Source organism: Rhinoderma darwinii, chromosome 2 (assembly GCF_050947455.1).
Source record: "Rhinoderma darwinii isolate aRhiDar2 chromosome 2, aRhiDar2.hap1, whole genome shotgun sequence".
Lineage (NCBI taxonomy): Eukaryota > Metazoa > Chordata > Amphibia > Anura > Rhinodermatidae > Rhinoderma > Rhinoderma darwinii.
In genome coordinates, this window is record NC_134688.1 from 118,650,283 (window position 1) to 118,671,966 (window position 21,684).

The window sequence follows — 21,684 nt, forward strand, 5'->3', positions numbered from 1 at the left end:
CGCTGATTGGTTAGCGTCATACACTTCTCTTTACAACGCCCACTTGGTCAAAAGTAAAAACACGCCCAGTTGGGCATTAAGAACGTCATTAGCATAAAGCTAAAATAGGTCATAACTTGGTGAAAATAGATCGTTTTTCTAAATAAAAAACACTGTTGTTACCTACATTACAGCGCCAATCTCATTATGTAGGAGATAGGGCACTTATAATGTGGTGACAAAGCCTCTTTAATAACCACAGTATCACTGTGCTTGATTGGCCAGCAAACTTGCCTGACCTAAACCCCACAGAGAATCTATGGGGGATTGTCAAGAGGAAGATGAGAGACACCTGACCCAACAATGCAGACGAGCTGAAGGCCGCTATCAAAGCAACCTGGGCTTCCATAACAACTCGGCAGCGCCAAAAGCTAATCGCCGCCATGCCACGCCGCATTGATGCTGTAATTCATGGAAAATGAGCCCCGACCAAGTGCATAGAGTGCATATAATGCACATACTTTTCAGTAGGCCAACATTTCGGTTTTTGAAATTGGGCTTATATAATATTCTAATTTTCTGAGAGACTAAATTTTGGGTTTACATTAACTGTTAACCATAATCATCAACATTAAAAGAAAAAAAATGCTGGAAATAGAGCACTCTGTGTTTAATGAATCTATATAATATGACTTTCACTTTTTAAATTGAATAACTGAACTAAATGAACTTTTTGATGATATTCTAATTCATTGAGAAGGACCTGTATGGATAATATTTGCTTCAAAGGATCGGTTCAGGAACTAGAATCCTTTGTGAATGAATTGTAATCAAAACACCCTCAATATTTTATTAACCTACACTTATAGTGAGACATCGATAAGTTTCCTAGATCTAAATATTTATAGAGAGACTAACAGGCTGGTAACTTCCACATATCGTAAACCATCTGCAGGAAATACACTTCTGGCAGCAAGCAGCCATCACCCTCCATCACAGATAAATGCAATCCCAGTGAGTTCCTTAGAATTCAAAGAAATTGCTCAAATTTTGACGAGTTTAAATCTGAAGCTATTGAGCTATTTCCACTCTAGGGGTTATTCGATAAGTGTTCTAAAACTGGGATATAATCGAGCATTAAAGAGTGACAGAGATGAGATTCTAGAAGGGAATAAAAGAATCTCGAAAGACAATAGGGTTCGGTTTATGTCAAGTTATGGTATGCTGTGAGCTTTTACATATCCTTATGACTAAAAACTGGTCGCATCTGACTTTGAATTTTAAAATTGAAACCATAGTGGGATTAACCCCCAGTATGGTCCCAAGAAGAGCACCAATCCTTAATGATATGTTGGTTAACTCTGATTTCAAAAGAAAAAACGAAAGTAACCAAGTATGGCTGACTAACCAACCAAGGGGCATGTTCAAATGTGGATCATGTAGCTCCTGCGGATGTCATAAAGATGGACAGGTTCACAGATGCTATGAATGAGAGGGAATATCGGATACAGACTTTTATCAACTGTCGCTCATGTATGGTCGTATATTCTATCATCTGCCATTGTGGCAAGATGTATGTAGGCAAAACTAAATGTAAACTCCAGGTATGAATCGGTGAACATATCTCAGATATAAGAAAGGGGGAGATTAATAATCCATTGGCAACCCACTTTAAGACTTACCATCATCAATCCCCCTCTGGACTAAAGTTTATGGGAATTTACCAATTGCCTGATGATAGGATAGTGGATGACAGAAATAGGACACTATTACAAGGAAACTATGTGGATCTACATACTTGGTAATCTTGCATCGAGAGGCCTCAATAATTAAATTAAGTTTAATATGTTCCTTTGAAATTGCTTGAGATTATATTGGCTCATGCTGGACGACTCTCGGATTAATTACTGTATATCAGTGTCCGTACTGATCGCTACCTACCATGGACCTTCTCCTCTTTATAGTTACCTCAAATAGTATGTTATTGTTGGCCACAGACTTTAAATCTGTACCTGATATTCCTTTCAAATTTCTTATCATTGGAATATGTTTTTATGACTGTATGTACTATGGGATGGAAATTGCTCCTCATAGAAATATAAAGTGTCCATATTATGGATTGTGGTGTTCTCTTTTGTGTAAAAATAATCTGGAATGCCGAGATACATATGGCAAGGATTGGATGTGTGGGCATCGGTGGTGATAATCGGGCTCATGGCTACTTTGTGTGGCCCTGGGCCTGCCCCTCACCACAGCTGCCCCACATGCATCGTCTCCAATGAGGGTGGACATCAGGGATTAATTATTTGCTTTGAAGCATGGATTTACATGATATCTTGGCATCCGCTGCCGTTGATGGTGACCTGATCCTATGGATTGACCCTCTGTCACCGCTGGTGGATATCCGATACAAAATATTTAATCCCCTCTAGTTTATCTAATCACCTGGGTTGACATTGCTGCCGTCCGTCTTTGGTTGAGACCGGTCTATGGCCTCCTTGGGTGTGCGCTTTGACTGGCTCCCTGTCGCTGGCTGCAGGGGTCACTTCTTGGGGGCCCCCCACTGCCGATGGGGACCCGGTCTGGGACTGCCCTTTGGCATTTTCTCTGACTGGCTCCCCATCACCACTGATTTAGGCCACCATTTGGTGCCCGCATCTGCCGATGGTGACCTGGTTTGGTGCTGCCCTTTGAGGGTCCCATGAAACGCCTCCCTGCCATGGGATGGTTGGCTTCCTTGCTTGCGTGGGTGGGAGCAACTGCGGGACTAACAGTCTTACTGTAGCATTTCAGGACCACCGATTTCAGGAGGGACACATGAAAGGAGTTGTGGATTCTGAGGGTAGGAGGCAGTCGAAGCTTATATGAGACAGGGTTTATCTGTTGTAGTATCTCAAAGGGTCCGAGGAACCTGGGAGCAAACTTGTACGAAGGCACCTTTAAACGGATATTCCGTGAGGACAGCCAGACTTTGGTACCTGGAAGATACTGAGGTGGCTCTCTTATTCTATATCCGCTTTAACTTCATGCGATCAACTGCTAGCAGAATAGAGGAACGGGTCTGTTGCCAGATTTGCAGAAAGTCCCCAAATTCAGAGTCAGCAGCGGGTACCTGAGATGTAGACACAGGAAGAGGGATTCTAGGATGTTGACCATACACAATGTAGAATGCTGTGGAAGTCGTGGGCTCACTTGTGTGATTGCTGAATGAGAACTCGGCCCATGGAAGCAGCTGTACCCAGTCATCATGCTGCATGGAGATGAAGTGGTAGAGATAATTCTCCATGATCTGGTTAATCCTCTCGACTTGACCATTGGCCTGGGGGTGATAGGCTGAGGAAAAGTCCAATTTCACATCCAGGAGTTTACAGAGGGCTCTCCAGAATTAGCTGTGTCCCCAGCGGAGAATTCTTCTGTCTGCCAACTGAACCAAAGTCCTCCCCAGAGGAATGTCTCTAACTTGCAAAGGATAGGCAGTGACAATGCAGGACGGGTCTCTGATACTTTGAGGGGACTCCACCGTGTTCTCAGTTTCAAACGACCTGGACAGGGCATCGGCCCTCACATTTTTGTCAGCGGGACGGTAGTGGAGCACAAATTGGAAATGGGTAAAGAACACCGACCACCTGGCTTGATGGGGGTTTAGCCGTTGAGCCGACTCGATATAGGTGAGGTTCTTGTGGTTGGTATATATCAGTATGGGGTGAGCTGCGCCCTCTAGCAGATGTCTCCACACTTCCAGAGCCAATTTGATGACCATTAGCTCCCAATCCCCAATAGAGTAGTTGCGCTCTGCAGGGGAAAAAAGTCTCGAGTAATAGCCACATACTACTGCCTTTCCTTTGGAGCTCCTCTGGAACAGAAGTGCACCTGCACCAACAGAAGAAGCGTCCACCTCCAATGAGAACTGCCGAGACACGTCAGGATGATGGAGGATCGAGGCTGAAGTGAAGGCTTTCTTAAGGCTATTAAATGCTGATTCTGCCTCTGGAGTCCACACCTTGGCTTTCATACCTTTTTTATTAAGGGTAGAGATGGGGGCCGTCAGTAAAGAAAAATTTGGGATAAATTGCCAGTAGAAGTTGGCAGGCCCTGAGGACGTGGCCACTCCAGGATGGACTTTACTTTCTCAGGATCCATCTTGAGACCCTGATCCTTGATGATGTAGCCCAGGAAGGGCAAGGGATCTTTTTCAAAAGTACATTTCTCCAATCTGGCATATAGGCGATTCTCCCTTAATCGTAGCAGAACTTTACGGACATGTCTCCGATGTGTCGTCAGATCTGGGGAGAAAATCAAAGATAGACTACAACGCAGACATAGAGGAGATCTCGGAAGATATCATTGAGAAATTCTTGGAAGACCACGGGAGCGTTACCCAGGCTGAAGGGCATCACCAGGTATTCATAGTGCCCGTCTAAAGTGCCGTATTCCACATGTCACCTTGACGGATTCGGATTAGGTTGTAGGCCCCACGCAAGTCTAGTTTAGAGAAGATCTTGGCTTCTCGTATGCGATCAAATAACTCAGAGATCAGTGGTAAAGGGTAGTTGTTTTTGACCATTATCAGGTTGAGACCACGGTAGTCAATGCAGTGTTGAAGAGATCCGTCGTTTTTCTTTACAAACAAGAACATGGACTGAGTCTCTGGCAAGGAGAGTGGGTATACGCGACCATGAGGAGGTGAGGCATCAGGAACCAGTTCAATCGGGCAGTCGTACGCTCGGTGTGGGGGAAGCATCTTGGCCTCCTTCTTGCCAAAGACGTCTGCAAATTGCACAAAATGAGTAAGTAGTCCTGGCAATGACTGAGATATAGGAGGCAGAAGAGGACGAACCTGTACCAGGCAGCGGTGGAGACATTTGGAGCCCCATTGGAGAACTACTCCGGAATTTCAGTCCAGGACTGGAGCATGAAGCCGGAGCCAGGGCAGACCCAGCAACACCGGATTGATGGCTTTAGGCAAAATAAGAAAGCTAATCTGCACGGTATGAAGCGCTCCCACTTGGAGCTTCAGTGGCTTAGTCTCGGACATGATGGGGTCGGGCAGAGGCAGTCCATTCACCGAGGCAACAGCCAGGGATGTCTCCAAGGAAACCTTCGGCAACTGGAATTGATCCACTAAGTCCTGTTGGATAAAGTTTGCTGCGGACCCGTAGTCCAGGTAGGCAAAGACCTGGTGCGTCTTCTCACCAGACACTATGGTCACGGGAATGGACAATTGTGGAGAAAGTTTATTTAGTTATTTTCCTTCTAGCGTTGTCTCTCCAACCAATCTTACGCTCTGGAGCTTTGTAGGCTTTTGGGGACACAGACGCACAAAATGGCCTCGAAGGCCGCAATACAGACAGCGTCCCGAAGTGCGTCTGCGCTGTTTCGCCTGGACAGACAACTTCAGGTGGTCTATTTGCATAGGCTCCCCTGATTGAACAGCTGATGAGGGCAGCAGGGGTTGCTGGATTGTAGGAGCCAGCCTGGGCAATCTCCTGACCCAGTGAATATCTTTAGACCATTCGTAGATCCTCATGTCAATCCGTGCGGCTAGAAGAATGACGTCATCTAGGGTAGAGGGTAGGTCTCTAGCGTCAAGCTCGTCTTTAATATTGGAGGAAAGACCTTGCCAGAAGGCAGCCACTAAGGCTTCGTTGTTCCAGACCAGCTCTGCCGCCAGGGTACGGAACTGAATGGCGTACTCACCCACGGTGGTGTCTTTTTGGCGAAGGCTCAGCAGGGATGAGTTAAAGTACCAAATTAGCCCATGAGCACCCTGGACTATAAGAAGGGCCCAACTGCTTCCTGCATTGCCTGAGCGTTGTTGTCGTTTACCTATGTTTGTCTCTGCAAATGGTCCCTTCAGTGTCTTCCAAGTCCCAGTGTTCCCGTTCCTGCTACCTGTATCCTGTGCTCACCTGAACCAAGTGCCGTATAGAGTGGGAGTCAAGTTGCGCTAAGTACTACGCCTGTCCTGTTACACCACGCCTGGTGTCTGCCTGCTGCCAAATTCTCATCCGAGCCTGTCTTGCTGTTGTCCGAAGTTGCCACAGGTACACCTATTTGAACTATAGACCTTGACCTGTCATGTTGGCCAGCTGCCATACTGTTAAGGCGGTATGGCCCAGTGGGTCCACGCCCCCAACGTGACAGTACGCTCAGGCCATGGACCCCGCTGGTCAATCCAGGAACATGATGACGTCACAAGTGATGCGGGTGGATATGCTAGACCTGCGGTCTCGACAGGACCAACTCCTCCAGGCATTGAACGTTATTGCACATCGGCTGAATGTGCAAACTGCCGTTCCTCCTACTACACCTCATGGCAGTACAGACCCTCCGACTACACCTCCTGGCAGTGCTGATCCACAATTTATTTTCTTTGCCGCTACCTCACCGCTATGATGGAGACGCGAAGACCTGCCAGGGATTATTGAACTAGTGCCAGATCCACTTTAGCCTCTATTCAAGGGCATTTTCAACTTATGGTGCAAGGGTAACTTTCATCATCTCTCTCCTCACTGGCAGGGCCCTAGCATTGGCGAACCCTATCTGGTAGAGACAATGACCAGAAACACGTGACTTCCAGAGGTTTCTACGGACATTTCGCACTGTGTTTGAGGAGCCTGGATGAGTCTCGTCGGCAGCTGCCTTCTTGCTGAACCTACGCCAGGGAGACACTTCCGTGGGCGAGTACACCATCCACTTCCGCACCCTGGCGGGAGAATTGTTGTGGAACAATGAGGCCTTGGTGGCTACATTCTGCCAGGGACTATCATCTAAAATTAAGGACGAGCTTGCCGCACGAGATCTGCCATCTACCCTGGATGACCTCTTCCTTCTAGCCGCCCGGATTGACATAAGGATCCGAGAATGCTTCCAAGAGGCTCGTCGGGAGGGAGGACTCCCTAGCCCAGTTCCTACTTTGCAGCAACCCCTGCTGTCCTCATCAGCTGTTCCTCCAAAGGAGTCTTTGAGGACGGACCAGTTCAAGCTTTCTACCCAGAAGAGACAACGCAGACGCACCTCGGGATTCTGTCTATATTGCAGCCTCGGAGGCCATCCTGTGCGTCTGTGCCCCCAAAAGCCCCAGAGCCTAGGGTTGGTTGGAGAGACAACCCTGGGTGAAAAAGGACTTTTGTCTAAATTGTCCATTCCCATGACCATAGTGTCCGGCGAAAAAATGCACCGTGTCTCTGCTTATCTGGACTCTGGATCCGCAGCTAATTTCATTCGGAGAGACCTGGTGGATCTTCCCCAGGGTCCCACAACTCCTCTGGAGAGGCCTTTGATTGTTGCATTGGTGAATGGACTACCTCTGCCAGACCCGGTGGTAGCTGTGACCAAGCCATTGAAGCTCCAAGTAGGAGCCCTTCATTCCGAGCTCATCTCATTTTTTGTCTTGTCTAAGGCCGTCAACCCTGTGCTGCTGGGCCTGCCCTGGCTCCGACTACATGCCCCAGTTCTGGACTGGAATTCTGGAGAGGTTCTCCAGTTGGGCTCCCAGTGTCTCAACCGCTGTCTGGTACAGATTCGTCCGGTCCAGCCTCCTCTGCCTCGGTCCTTGGCAGGATTGCCTTGTCATTATTCTGCATTCTCGGATATCTTGAGCAAGAAAGAGCTGATTCCTGGTGCAACCCTTCCCCGTGGGTATATCCTCTCTCCTTGCCAGAGACTCAGTCCATGTCCGCCTATATTAAGGAGAACCTGGAGAGGCGATTCATACGAAAGTCCTCCTCTCCGGCAGGAGCCGGGTTCTTCTTCGTCAAGAAAAAGTAAAAGTATGGTTCTCTGTGACCCTGCATCGACTACCGGGTTCTCAACCAGATCACGGTTAAAAAATAGATATCCGTTGCCATTGATTTCTGAACTGTTTGATCGCATATGAGGAGCCCAACATTTTTCTAAGTTCGACCTGCGAGGGGCTTATAATCTAATCCGGATTCGCCGGGTTGACGAATGGAAGACGGCATTTAACACCCGTGACAAACACTATGAATTTCTAGTAATGCCCTTCGGCCTGTGTAACGCTCACGCGGTCTTCCAAGAGTTTGTTAATGACATCTTCTGTGACCTCCTCTATGTTTGTGTTGTGGTCTATCTTGATGAAATCTTGATTTTTTTTTCTCCAGATCCAATGACTCATCAGAGACATGTCCGTCAAGTTTTGCTGCGGTTAAGGGAGAATCGCCTGTACGCCAAGTTGGAGAAGTGTGTGTTTGAGAGAAATGCTCTACCCTTCCTGGGCTACATCATCTCGGATCAAGGCCTCAAGATGGATCCTGAGAAGGTAAAAGCCGTCCTGGAATGGCTACGCCCTCAAAGCTTGAGGTCCATACAGCGTTTCCTGGGATTTGCCAATTTCTACAGACAGTTAATTTCAAACTTCTCACTGACATCTCCTATCTCTACCCTCACCAAGAAAGGCATGAACGCCAAGGTGTGGACTCCAGAGGTAGATTCCGCATTTAATAGCCTGAAGAGTGCCTTCACGTCAGCTTCTATCCTCCATCATCCAGATGTATCTCGACAGTTTTCGTTGGAGGTGGACGCCTCCTCTGTTGGTGCTGGTGTACTCCTGTTCCAGAGAGGTTCCAAGGGCAAGACAATGGTATGTGGCTATTACTCTAAAGTCTTCTCTTCCACAGTCCCAGTGTTCCCGTTCCTGCTACCTGTATCCCGTGCTGTCCAGAACCAGGGGCCGTATAGAGTTGGAGTTGAGCTGCGCTAAGTACTATGCCTGTCCTGTTACACCATGCCTGGTGTCTGCCTGCTGCCAAAGTCTCATCCGAGCCAGTCTTGATGCTGTCTGAAGTTTACACAGGTACATCTATTTGAACTATAGACTTTGACCTGTGTCCTGTTGGCCAGCTGCCATACCGTTAAGGCGGTACGGCCCAGTGGGTCCACGTACCCAACGTGACACAGGTCTCAGGTATACACCATGTGGTGAGACACGCTGTGAGACACGGGCGAGACTACATAGGCTTCTCTGGCCACATAGCTTAGAACAGGACTGCTCTTCTACTTCTGGCCTACAGTGAACGGAAAGAAACTGTTCGCTCTGTCCTGAAAGACGTGATTGAAGTTTGTTCTTCAACTTTAGACTTCCACTATGATGGAAATATTTCCTTTTAACAAGTAACCTACAGAAGACCACTTTGCCTGCTATATGGTCCATTAACAACCTTATGGTCAAACCTAAGACCACCTGGCTACATACATCAAAATATGGGGCCCCATGATATCTACAAATAGATGTAGGAAAAAGCAAAGTATAGGAGCTGCACCGTAGCATGCAGTGAGGGTGCTATTCTCAGGGGAGACTTGACATGAAACCCCAAATACGCACAATCGCAATCCAGAGGAAAAGAGGCAACACTCCAATATTATAAAGATCCAAAATTTTTATTCACTCAACATAGAGGCAACGTTTCACCTTCCCATTGAAGGCATTCAATGGGAAGGTGAAACGTTGCCTCTATGTTGGGTGAATAAATTTTTTGGATCTTTATAATATTGGAGTGCTGCCTCTTTTCCTCTGGATTGCGATTGTACAAATAGATGTATATACTTCTCTTTGGATTAATTTGCATACACTCTATATGCTACACGCGTTTGAAATAATTACAGATCACAATTCCAACTAAAGGGACAAATCTAAACCTCCCTTTCATTTTCCACGCTTTATAATTGTGTATACTAGATAGTCTCTGCAAGCATGTGTTATATTTGGGTCTTTTACTATTGTTTTGTATTTTTGGACTTTTTTCTTATATATTGATATATCTGTGGTTCTACTGTTATACCTAGCCAGGTAATATAGGTGATTTTTTTAAATACACATTATTTTGTAATAATTTGTCCAGGGAAATTGTATTTATATTGATATATTTTTTAATTATATAAAATAAATTTAAATTATTTTGTATGGCAATGATATTTCATTGAAGTATTGTGAGAGTGTATTACTATACACTTCAATGTGTAGGGCTGGATAGGTTTTCATTAATTGCCACTGCTGTATTATTGCACTTTAGCAGTAGGAATATTAAAAGTATTAGAATTCTTATAGCACTAAGCACTTATATAAAAAATTTTTAATATTCTTACATTGATAGCACTTTATAAACATTTAGGATTTTTAGTGGTATTAGCACTTAGAAACTAATAGCTCTAGCACTTTAAATAGCATGCACTTTTATTCAGGAAGTCACTGTCTTCACTGTATATGGCTATGAAATGTAATTAGGAATAAATACTATCCTGCCAATAACATATCAAATAAAGGTTATAGCTATGTCTCAGATTAAGGGGAAACTATACGTTTGACAAACTTCTGACATGTCAGAAGCTTTGATTGGTGGGGGTCCGAGCACTGAGACCCCCACCGATCGCTCAAAGAAAGCAGCAGAAGCGCTCATGTAAGCGCTCAGCCGCTTTGTGTCTGTTCGGCTTTTTCCGGAAATTAATATCAGAGTACGGGCTCAATAGAAAGCCTATGAGCCAGTACTCCAATACATGGGCTTTCCGGAGAATGCCGAACAGACACGAAGTGGCTGAGTGCTCACACGAGCACATCTGCTGCTTTGTTTGAGCGATTGGTTCGGGTGTCAGTGCTCGGACTCCCACCCATCAAAACTTCTGACATGTCAGTATGACATCAGAAGTTTGTCAAACATTTAGTTACACTTTAACATTATAATTTAATTTAAAATTAAATTAATATTTATTTATATGTAACTTCATTATAATTATACCTTATTAATGTTTTAACATTAAATAACTACCTCATTGTTCCCTTAGTTTCCATGCAATGACCGTGCCTGAATTTTGCTTTATCAAACTAACCAGCTTTTTCCCATAGTTAGTTCATTACACCATATTAAATATATTCCCCTGATAAAGTTTTAAAAGTAGGGACCTAGCTTAGTTGACACGCTGATCTGCTGAGCACATCGGACAGATGTTCCCGGGTAGGTACTTCGGAATTGCCGCTGTTGTGGACCTCGGCTGTCTAATGCCGAACCATTGAGGATGTTTCCCAATGGTTACGGTCTTGGACATGTGTAGTTCTAATCAAAAATTCGAAGGAGTCATTTTTGCCTTGGGTGCACCAGTTCACATGTGCCGTCGGGATGGGAGTACAGTTGCTGTCATTCATTTATCACGTGATTTATTGTCGACTTTATTATTGGCAGTTCCACCTCTTAAATAAACAGCCCTAATCTTTAAATAACTACACCTCCTGATGTAGCAGACATGTTGATGCAATCCTGGCCAAAATATATTACACTCAAGGATTGATGGGCGTGTCAACGGACACCCGTCAGTACACTTGCCCAGATCTAAATCCATTACTTATTTTGATATATCGGAGAGAAGACACAAAGAGACAACGCTTTGTATACCCAAAATCCTTCTCTGTTTTTTTTTATAGAAATGCAATTATAATAGTATCAATGGGTGTTAAGGATCTGCCAGGCACAGCTTCTGTATCTACGCCCATAGGTAATCAGTCTGCACCTGCTTCTATGTCTGTGAGACTGACTCCATCTTCCACCACTCAGGATGGCAGGCTTAGGAGTGGGAGAGCCTATCACAGCCTGGCCAGACGGAGCTAGCTCCCGCCCTCTGTCTATTTATAACTGCCTTTCCTGTTCCTCCTTGCTTGTGATTCTTCTCGTTTGGTTTCCTGGCCCTGCTGCAGCTTCTTGAACTATTTTACCCTGCTTCATATTGACCCTGGCTTACTGACTACTCTCCTGCTCTGCGTTTGGTACGTCATACACTCCTGGTTTGACTCGGCTTGTTCACTACTCTCCTGCTCTGCGTTTGGTACCTCGTACACTCCTGGTTTGACTCAGCTCGTTCACCACTCTTGTTGCTCACGGTGTTGCCGTGGGCAACTGCCCCTTTTCCCTTGCTTCTGTGTACCCTTGTCTGTTTGTCTGTCGTGCACTTATTGAGCGTAGGGACCGTCGCCCAGTTGTACCCCATCGCCTAGGGTGGGTTATTGCAAGTAGGCAGGGACTGAGTGGCGGGTAGATTAGGGCTCACTTGTCTGTTTCCTTACCCCCATCAATACATAACCACAAGCCCATATACCTAGTCTACCCTGGTCCCTCACACTACTATAGACCCCCTTGAGACCCTGGCTCAGCAAATGCAGGGTCTCTCCTTACAGGTCCAGGCCCTGGCTCAGAGGGTCAACCAGCCTGATGCTACCATGGTAGTGCCCCTCACCTCACCTCTTGAACCCCACCTCAAGTTGCCTGACCGGTTCTCAGGGGACCGGAAGACTTTTCTCTCCTTTCGGGAGAGTTGTAGGCTCTATTTTTGCTTAAAGCGCCACTCCTCAGGTTCTGAGAGCCAGCGGGTGGGTATAATTATGTCCCGGCTCCAGGAAGGGCCCCAAGAATGGGCCTTCTCCTTGGCTTCTCACGCCCCTGAACTTTCCTCCGTTGATCTTTTCTTTTCTGCTCTCGGACTCATTTATGACGAGACTGACAGGACTGCCTTTGCCGAGAGTCAGCTGGTGACCTTACGTCAGGGTAAGAGACCTGTTGAGGAGTATTGCTCTGACTTTAGGAAGTGGTGCGTAGCTTCTCTGTGGAATGACCCTGCCTTAAGGTGCCAGTTTAGGTTGGGTCTGTCGAACGCCCTGAAAGACCTGCTAGTTAGCTATCCCTCTCCTGACTCCCTAGACCAGGTTATGGCTTTAGCGGTACGACTTCACCGACGTCTCAGGGAACGACAACGTGAAAGTTTTTGTGTTTTCTCCTCTGACTCCCCCATGATGCCTCCCGAGGTTCCGTTGCTTCGTTCTTCCACGGAAGACTCGGAGGTACCTATGCAACTCGGGGCCTCCGTGTCCCCCCAACAACGTAGAGAGTTCCGCAGGAAGAATGGTCTCTGCTTCTATTGTGGGGATGACAAGCATCAAGTGAACACCTGTCCTAGGCGTAAGAATAAGCAGCCGGAAAACTTCCGCGCCTAAGTGATCATCGGGGAGGTCACTTGGGCGCACAGGTATTTCCCGTAAATATGAAACCTAATAAAATCTTGCTTCCCTTTCAGGTCTCTTTTGGTGGTAGGTCTGCTACCGGCAGTGCCTTTGTGGATTCAGGGTCGTCTGCTAATATCATGTCTGTGGAATTTGCTATGTCTCTATCTATGCCTTTGATTGATTTGCCTAAACCTGTCCCGGTAGTGGGTATCGACTCCACTCCTCTTGCTAATGGTTATTTTACACAGCATACCCCTGTTTTTGAACTCCTTGTTGGCTCCATGCATTTGGAGCAGTGCTCTGTACTGTTGATGCAGGGATTATCGTCCGATTTGGTTTTAGGCCTTCCCTGGTTGCAGTTGCATAATCCCACGTTTGACTGGAATACTGGGGATCTTACCAAATGGGGTAATGAATGCTTGACGTCATGTTTTTCTGTTAATTCTATTTCTCCCCCTGAGGAGGTGAACACACTACCTGAGTTTGTTCAGGACTTCGCTGATCTTTTCTCTAAGGAGGCCTCCGAAGTGTTAGCTCCTCATAGAGAATACGATTGCGCTATCGATTTGGTACCAGGAGCTAAGCTCCCTAAGGGTAGGATATTTAATCTCTCTTGTCTCGAACGTGAAGCCATGAGAGAGTATATCCAGGAATGCCTGGCCAAGGGTTACATTCACCCCTCTACTTCTCCGGTAGGTGCTGGCTTCTTCTTCGTAGGGAAGGATGGTGGTCTTAGGCCATGCATTGACTACCGTAACTTGAATATGGTCACTGTAAGGAACCAGTATCCCCTTCCTTTGATTCCTGATCTCTTTAATCAGGTTCAGGGGGCCCAATGGTTCTCTAAGTTTGATCTACGGGGGGCGTATAACCTTATCCGCATCAAAGAGGGGGATGAGTGGAAGACTGCGTTTAACACGCCCGAAGGTCATTTCGAATACCTCGTCATGCCCTTTGGTTTGTGTAATGCTCCCGCGGTCTTCCAGAATTTCATAAATGAGATTTTAAGAGATTACCTGGGGGTATTTCTTGTAGTGTACCTTGATGACATACTTGTGTTTTCCAAGGACTGGTCCTCCCACATTGAGCATGTCAGGAAGGTGCTCCAGGTCCTTCGGGAAAACAAACTGTTTGCGAAGACCGAAAAATGTGTGTTTGGGGTGCAGGAGATACCATTTTTGGGTCAAATCCTCACTCCTCATGAATTCCGCATGGACCCCGCCAAGGTCCAGGCTGTGGCGGAATGGGTCCAACCTGCCTCCCTGAAGGCGTTACAGTGCTTCTTGGGGTTCGCTAATTATTACAGGAGATTTATTGCTAACTTCTCGGTCATCGCTAAGCCTCTTACGGATCTCACTCGCAAGGGTGCTGATCTCCTCCGCTGGCCTCCTGAGGCTGTCCAGGCTTTTGAGGTCCTTAACCCCTTCAGGACACAGCCTGTTTTGGCCTTCAGGACACAGCCGATTTTTTCAAATCTGACATGTCACTTTATGTGGTAATAACTCCGGAATGCTTTCACCTAGCCAAGCGATTCCGAGATTGTTTTCTCGTGACATATTGTACTTGATGTTAGTGAAAAAAATTGGTCGATAAATTCAGTATTTATTTGTGACAAACACCATAATTTAGAGAAATTTTGTGAAATTTAGCATTTTTCTAAATTGTAATGTATCTGCTTGTAAGACAGATAGTAATAACACACAAAATAGTTACTAGTTAACATCCCCCATATGTCTGCTTTATGTTTGCATTGTTTTTTGAACGTCCTTTTATTTTTCTAGGACGTTACAAGGCTTAGAACTTTAGCAGCGATTTTTCACATTTTCAATAAAATTTCAAAAGGCTATTTTTACAGGGACCAGTTCAGTTCTGAAGTGGCTTTGAGGGCCTTATATATTAGAAAGTCCCCATAAATCACCCCATTTTAAAAAATGCACCCCTCAAAGTATTCAAAACAGCATTCAAAAAGTTTCTTAACCCTTTATGCGTTTCACAGGAATTAAAGCAAAATAGATGTGAAATTTACTAATTTCATTTTTTTTTTGCCAAAATTCATTGTAATAAAAAAAAATTGTACCACAGAAGGTTTTAGCCACGAATTGCCACTCAATATTTATTACCCTGATTCTACAGTTTTTAGAAATATCCAATATGTGGGCCTAGTATCCTCTTGGACTGAAACACGGACCTCAGAAGCAAAGGAGCACCTAGAGGATTTTGGGGCCTCCTTTTTTTAGAATATATTTTAGGCACCATGTCAGGTTTGAAGAGGTCTTGTGGTGCCAAAACAGTGGAAAGCCTCCAAAAGTGAGCCCATTTTGGAAACCACACCCCTCAGGGAATTTATCGAGGGGTGTAGTTAGCATTTTAACCCCACAGGTTTTTTGCTAAATTTATTGGAAAAAGTCGGTAAAATTGAAAATCCACCTTTTTTCTGAAAAAACATAGAATTTTTTAATTTTTCCAAGGAATAAAGGAGAAAAAGAACCCCAGAGTTTATAAAGCACTTTCTCCCGATTACGGCAATACTCCATATGTGGTAATAAACCGCTGTTTGGACCCACGGCAGGGCTCAGAAGAGGAACAGCGCCATTTGGATTTTGGAGTCCAGATTTTGCTAGATTGTTTTTCGGTGACATGTCGCGTTTGCAACGTCCTGGAGGGACCAAAACAGTGGAAACACCCCAAAAGTGACCCCATTTTGGAAACTACACCCCTCAAGGAATTTTCCTAGTGGTATAGTTAGCATTTTGACCTCACAGGTTTTTTGCAGAATTTAGTGGAATTTGACCATGAATATGAAAATCAACTTTTTTTCTGAGAAAACGTACATTTTTAATTTTTACTAGGAATAAAGGAGAAAAAGAACCCCAACGTTTGTAAAGCAACTTCTCCCGATTACGGGAATACCTCATATGTGGTAATAAACGGCTGTTTGGACCCACGGCAGGGCTCAGAAGAGGAACAGCGCCATTTGGATTTTGGAGTCCAGATTTTGCTGGATTGTTTTTCGGTGACATGTCGCGTTTGCAACGTCCTGGAGGGACCAAAACAGTGGAAACACCCCAAAAGTGACCCCATTTTGGAAACTACACCCTCAAGGAATTTTCCTAGTGGTATAGTTAGCATTTTGACCCCACAGGTTTTTTGCAGAATTTAGTGGAATTTGGCCATTTGGCCATTAGACATTTTTAATTTTTACTAGGAATACCCCATATGTGGCCATTAACTGCTGCCTGGGCACACTATAGGGCTCAAAGGGGAAGGCCTACCATTTTGTTTTTGGATATTGTGCAGAATAATACTCCATATATGATTTTTATACAGTTCCAGTAGGTTTTCAAAGCACAGTATTCATCTAGGGGTATAATGGGAATTTGTATTTTTTTTGGGGGTGGGGTTGGTGGATGTGGTATTATTGAGATATCAAATTAATTTGGAAAATAAATGCCAGGGGGGTATTTAAGAAATAAATGGAATGGATGTGATGTCATTGGAGTAGTAAAAATTAGATTTAACAAATATCAACAGAGGCGTGATAAAAACGGAAGCATTCTCCGATGCAGAGGCCTGGTTTAGAGGGACAGGTCATACAGTAGTGAGTGGTATCTTTCCTAATCCCTCTGCTTGAGCAAACTCGACACCTTTTCTGGGGTTTTTGTTTTTTTTCTGTGGGGGGAACTACTCCCGGGAAATGCTGGCCATGTATTATTCTGGAGATCCCAGAAGTGCTGCTACCTTCACTGCTGCCCTCTGCTTCCTGGTCTTCAAAAATCATTTTTTTAATATTTTTTTCTTGGAATCCCAGGAAAGTGCTGGATGTTCTGTAGAGAACAAAGGCGTTATAGAGTGCCACTTGGGTGAGGTATACCACCAATTTTTTATACCACACCTTAGATTTTCTTAGGGCACTGTAGGGCTGCAGTACCTGGTCCGAAACATCCACCCCTCCCATGAATTGGTTATAGTCCTGGATGCACACAGGCTTGGTGGTCTGCTCTGTGGTTCCTCTGACTGGAACAGGGGTGGATCGATCAGCATGCAGTGTGGTCAAAACAAAGACATCACGCTTGTCTTTATATTTGACAAGCATCAAATTTTCGGAGCAAACAGCCCTGCTTTCCCGACGGCGCAGTGTCTGATCTATAAAGGACTTGGGGAGACCCTTTTGATTTCGCCGAATTGTGCCACATACTAGTGTGCCCCTGGCAGAAAGGCACTTCAGGAGGGGGACGCTATTGTAAAAATTGTCCACATACAAGTGGTATCCTTGGTCTAGTATGGGGTGGAGCAAATCCCATACTATCCTCCCACTTATTCCCAAGACAGGGGGACAGTCTGGTGGCTCAATCTTTGAATCCTTCCCTTCATATACACGAAAGCGCAGTGTATACCCAGACACACTTTCGCAGGCCTTATACAGCTTCACGCCATACATAGCCCTTTTTAAGTTGTAGTGGTCAACTACTGGCCTAATTTTATACAGTCTATCATAATTGGGGTCGTTTTGGGGTGGGCACTCATCATTATTGTTATAGTGAAGGAATTTTAATAAAATTTAAAAACGGGTCCTGGGCATGGCAAGAAAATAAAGAGGGGAATGATAAAGGATGTCTCTGTTCCAATAGGAGCGTATCGTGGGTTTTTTGGTAATGCCCATACTCAATAGAAGTCCCCAGAACTTGCGGATTTCAGTGGGGTTTGTGGGGGTCCATTTTTGGGGCCTGGCATAAAAACTATTTGGATTGCGGGAAATAAATTGCTGGGCATATATGTTTGTTTGCGCCACAATCAAATTTACAAGGTCATCAGTGAAGAACAGTTGGAAATAGTTCATTTCACTGAAGCCTGCGGTATCTACATTGATGCCTGGAGTCGCAGTGAATTCAGGCACCTGGGGCACAAAATTATCCGCGGAGATCCATGTGGAGTCAGCTGTACTGGGCTGCGATTGTGCACTACTGACGCCTACCCTTGGACGCCTACGTGGCGGTTCATCAGTAGATGAGTCACTAGACGAAGAGGACACTAAAAATGTCACCTCTTCCCCACTACCAGAATCAGAGTCCTCAAAGAGCATGGCACATGCCTCTTTGGCAGTATACAGACGCTTAGTCATTTTTTTTCTTCTGTAAACAAAGTGTCACTGGCGTTGAAAGTAACGTAAAACTTTTTTTGTATTTAAATTTTTTTTAGGTTATTTTTTTGTGTTTTTTTTTCTTTTTTCTTTTATAGAATAACTAATTCCCTAAAACCAAGGTATTTTTTTAAACATATCTACAAAAACTCCCGGGTAACAGGTGTCAAACGCAGGTGGATGGAGTTTGGTATGTCCCAATTAGGCGCAGAGTACAGGACGGTAGCGATGAGACAATGAAGGGGTGAATTTATTTTACACCTCACTTTTCACACACGTCACTGGGCAGTGATTTGCAGGTATCACAGGATAATTACAGGTGGGCAGTGATTTGCAGGGATCACAGGTGATACTGGTGGCAGAGTGCTGATGAGGCTGATTGGTGCCAATCAAGCACAGGAGGGTGGCGAGGCAATGAGGGTTTTAATTTTTTTATTTTAAACGCTGGGCAGTAACAGACGTCTTGGTGCACAGGAGCCTGAATGCGGCACAGGGGGGCTGGATGCGGCACGGGGGGGCTGGATGCGGCACGGGGGCTGGATGCGGCGCACGAGGCTGGATGCGGCGCACGAGGCTACCAGTCTTATTATAGGGCACCAAGGGTACTGTGGTACAGATGGCTGGTGATGGACACCTATATAGGCCACAGGACAGCTGTATAGGGAAAGGACACCTGTATAGGGCACAGGACACCTGTATAGGTCACAGGACAGATGTATAGGGCACAGGACAGATGTATAGGGCACAGGACAGATGTATAGGGCACAGGACAGATGTATATGGGACAGGACAGATGTATAGGTCACAGGACAGATGTATAGGTCACAGGACACCTGTATAGGTCACAGGACACCTGTATAGGGCACAGGACACCTGTATAGGGCACAGTAGATTTGGCTGCTGGGTGATCCAGGGGTTAATTTATATGGTTAATTACTAATTTATAATATATCTAGCAATAGCTCCTTCTCTGATCGCTTCCCTGACAGAAGTGAAGCGGTCAGAGACGGAGACTACACTAAACTCCCCTCTCCAACTGTCATAATAAACTGTGATTGGTCCATCAGCACTGATGGACCAGTCACAGCGATCGCCGGCCGAGGACAGCTGTGGTTGGTCCTCGGCCGGCATCCCGTTACTAGGCTGTCTTGGACAGCCGTATTTCCAGAACTTTAACGCTGTCAAAGTCAAATTAAGCTGTGATTGGTCCATCTGCACTGATGGACCAATCACAGCGATCGCCGGCCGAGGACAGCTGTGATTGGTCCTCGGCCGGCATTCAGAGTTGCTAGGCTGTCTCTGACAGCCGTCTTTTTTAAACTTCCGCCGCACCAGGATGTGCGGCGGAAGTTTAAATCGTTCGAAACATCACACTAAGCGGTGATTGGTCCATCTGCACTGATGGACCAATCACAGCCATCGCCGGCCGAGGACAGCTGTGATTGGTCCTCGGCCGGCATCCTCAGCTGCTAGGCTGTCTCGGACAGCCGTCTGTTTTAAACTGCCGCCGCACATCCCGGTGCGGCAACAGTTTAAAGTGTTCACGTAACTGTACGTGGAATTGCGGGAACAGACCGCATCCTATGACGTACAGTTACGTGAAATTGCGGGAAGGGGTTAAGAAGTGCTTTATCTCGGCCCCGGTGTTGGTTCAGCCCAACCAAATGGAGCCATTTATCGTGGAGGTTGACGCGTCCGAGGTGGGAGTGGAGGCTGTCTTGTCCCAGGGTACCAGGTCCCTCACCCATCTCCGTCCCTGTGCCTACTTCTCCAGGAAGTTTTCGCCCACTGAGAGTAACTATGATATTGGCAATCGCGAACTCTTAGCCATTAAATGGACATTTGAACAGTGGCGCCACTTCCTGGAGGGGGCTAGGCACCAGGTAACGGTCCTTACCGACCACAAGAATCTGTTTTTTCTAGAATCTGCCCGGAGGCTAAACCCGAGACAAGCTCGATGGGCGTTATTTTTTTATCAGATTCAACTTTTTGGTTACCTATAGGGCTGGATCTAAAAATATTAAGGCTGATGCACTGTCGCGTAGCTTCATGGCCAGCCCTCCTTAGGAGGAAGATCCTGCTTGTATTTTGCCTCCAGGTATAATAATTTCCTCTATTGATTCTGATTTAGTTTCTGAAATTGCTGCTGATCAAGGTTCAGCTCCCGGGAACCTTCCTGAGAACAAGCTGTTTGTTCCCCTGCAATTCCGGCTAAGGGTACTTAGGGAAAATCATGACTCCGCACTCTGGTCATCCAGGCATACTGGGTACCAAGCACCTCATTGCCAGAAACTATTGGTGGCCTGGGTTGCCTAAAGACGTTAAGGCCTACGTTGCCGCTTGTGAGGTTTGTGCTAGGTCCAAGGCTCCCAGGTCCCGACCAGCGGGCTTACTACGTTCTTTGCCCATTCCCCAGAGACCTTGGACCTATATCTCCATGGATTTTATCACCGATTTGCCTCCATCTCAAGGCAAGTCGGTGGTGTGGGTTGTAGTAGACCGCTTCAGTAAGATGTGCCACTTTGTGCCCCTCAAAAAACTACCCAATGCTAAGACGTTAGCTACCTTGTTTGTCAAACACATCCTGCGTCTCCATGGAGTCCCTGTCAATATTGTTTCTGACAGAGGGGTACAATTTGTTTCTTTGTTTTGGAGAGCCTTCTGTAAAAAGTTGGAGATTGATCTGTCCTTCTCCTCTGCCTTCCATCCTGAAACTAATGGCCAAACTGAGAGGACTAATCAGTCTCTAGAACAATATTTAAGGTGTTTTATCTCTGACTGTCAATATGATTGGGTCTCATTCATTCCCCTCGCCGAATTTTCCCTTAATAACCGGGTCAGTAACTCGTCAGGGGTCTCCCCCTTTTTCTATAATTTTGGATTTAATCCACGGTTCTCCTCCGTTTCACCTGGTAGTTCCAACAATCCCGAGGTAGAGGTCGTTTATCGGGAACTGTGCACAGTCTGGGCCCAGGTTCAGAAGAACCTAGAGGCGTCCCAGAGCATACAAAAAACTCAGGCAGATAGAAAACGTTCTGCTAACCCCTTGTTTATAGTCAGGGATCTGGTGTGGCTATCGTCTAAAAATTTGTGCCTTAAGGTCCCGTCCAAGAAGTTTGCTCCCCGGTTTATAGGGCCGTACAAGGTCATTGAAGTCCTCAATCCTGTCTCCTTCCGACTGGAGTTGCCCCCATCTTTTCGAGTACACGACGTGTTCCATGCCTCCCTCCTTAAACGCTGCTCCCCGTCCTTGGCTCCCTCAAGGAAACCTCCGGTCCCTGTTCTCACCCCTGAGGGGGCAGAATTCGAGGTGGCCAAGATTGTGGACAGCAGGATGGTCCAAGGCTCCCTCCAGTACCTGGTCCATTGGAGAGGATACGGGCCTGAGGAGAGGACTTGGGTACCCGCTCGGGATGTTCACGCTGGGATATTGGTCAGGAGGTTCCACCTTTGTTTCCCCAGTAAACCAGGTCCACTTAGAAAGGGTCCGGTGGCCCCTCATAAAAGGGGGGGTACTGTAAAGGATCTGCCAGGCACAGCTTCGGGGTTAACGCCCATAGGTAATCAG

General features: G+C 46.0%; 1 protein-coding gene across 1 annotated transcript in view; it reads left to right on the top strand.

Moving 5' to 3' along the window:
* The window catches only part of LOC142742455 (uncharacterized), a 60,917-nt gene extending 51,976 nt beyond the window's left edge, over positions 1–8,941 (top strand). The window contains exon 2 of the mRNA XM_075852210.1: positions 8,103–8,941. Coding sequence (XP_075708325.1) covers positions 8,103–8,701 — 599 coding nt within the window. The 3' untranslated portion in view covers positions 8,702–8,941. The remainder of the gene's footprint in view (positions 1–8,102) is intronic.
* Positions 8,942–21,684: the final 12,743 nt, after the last annotated feature.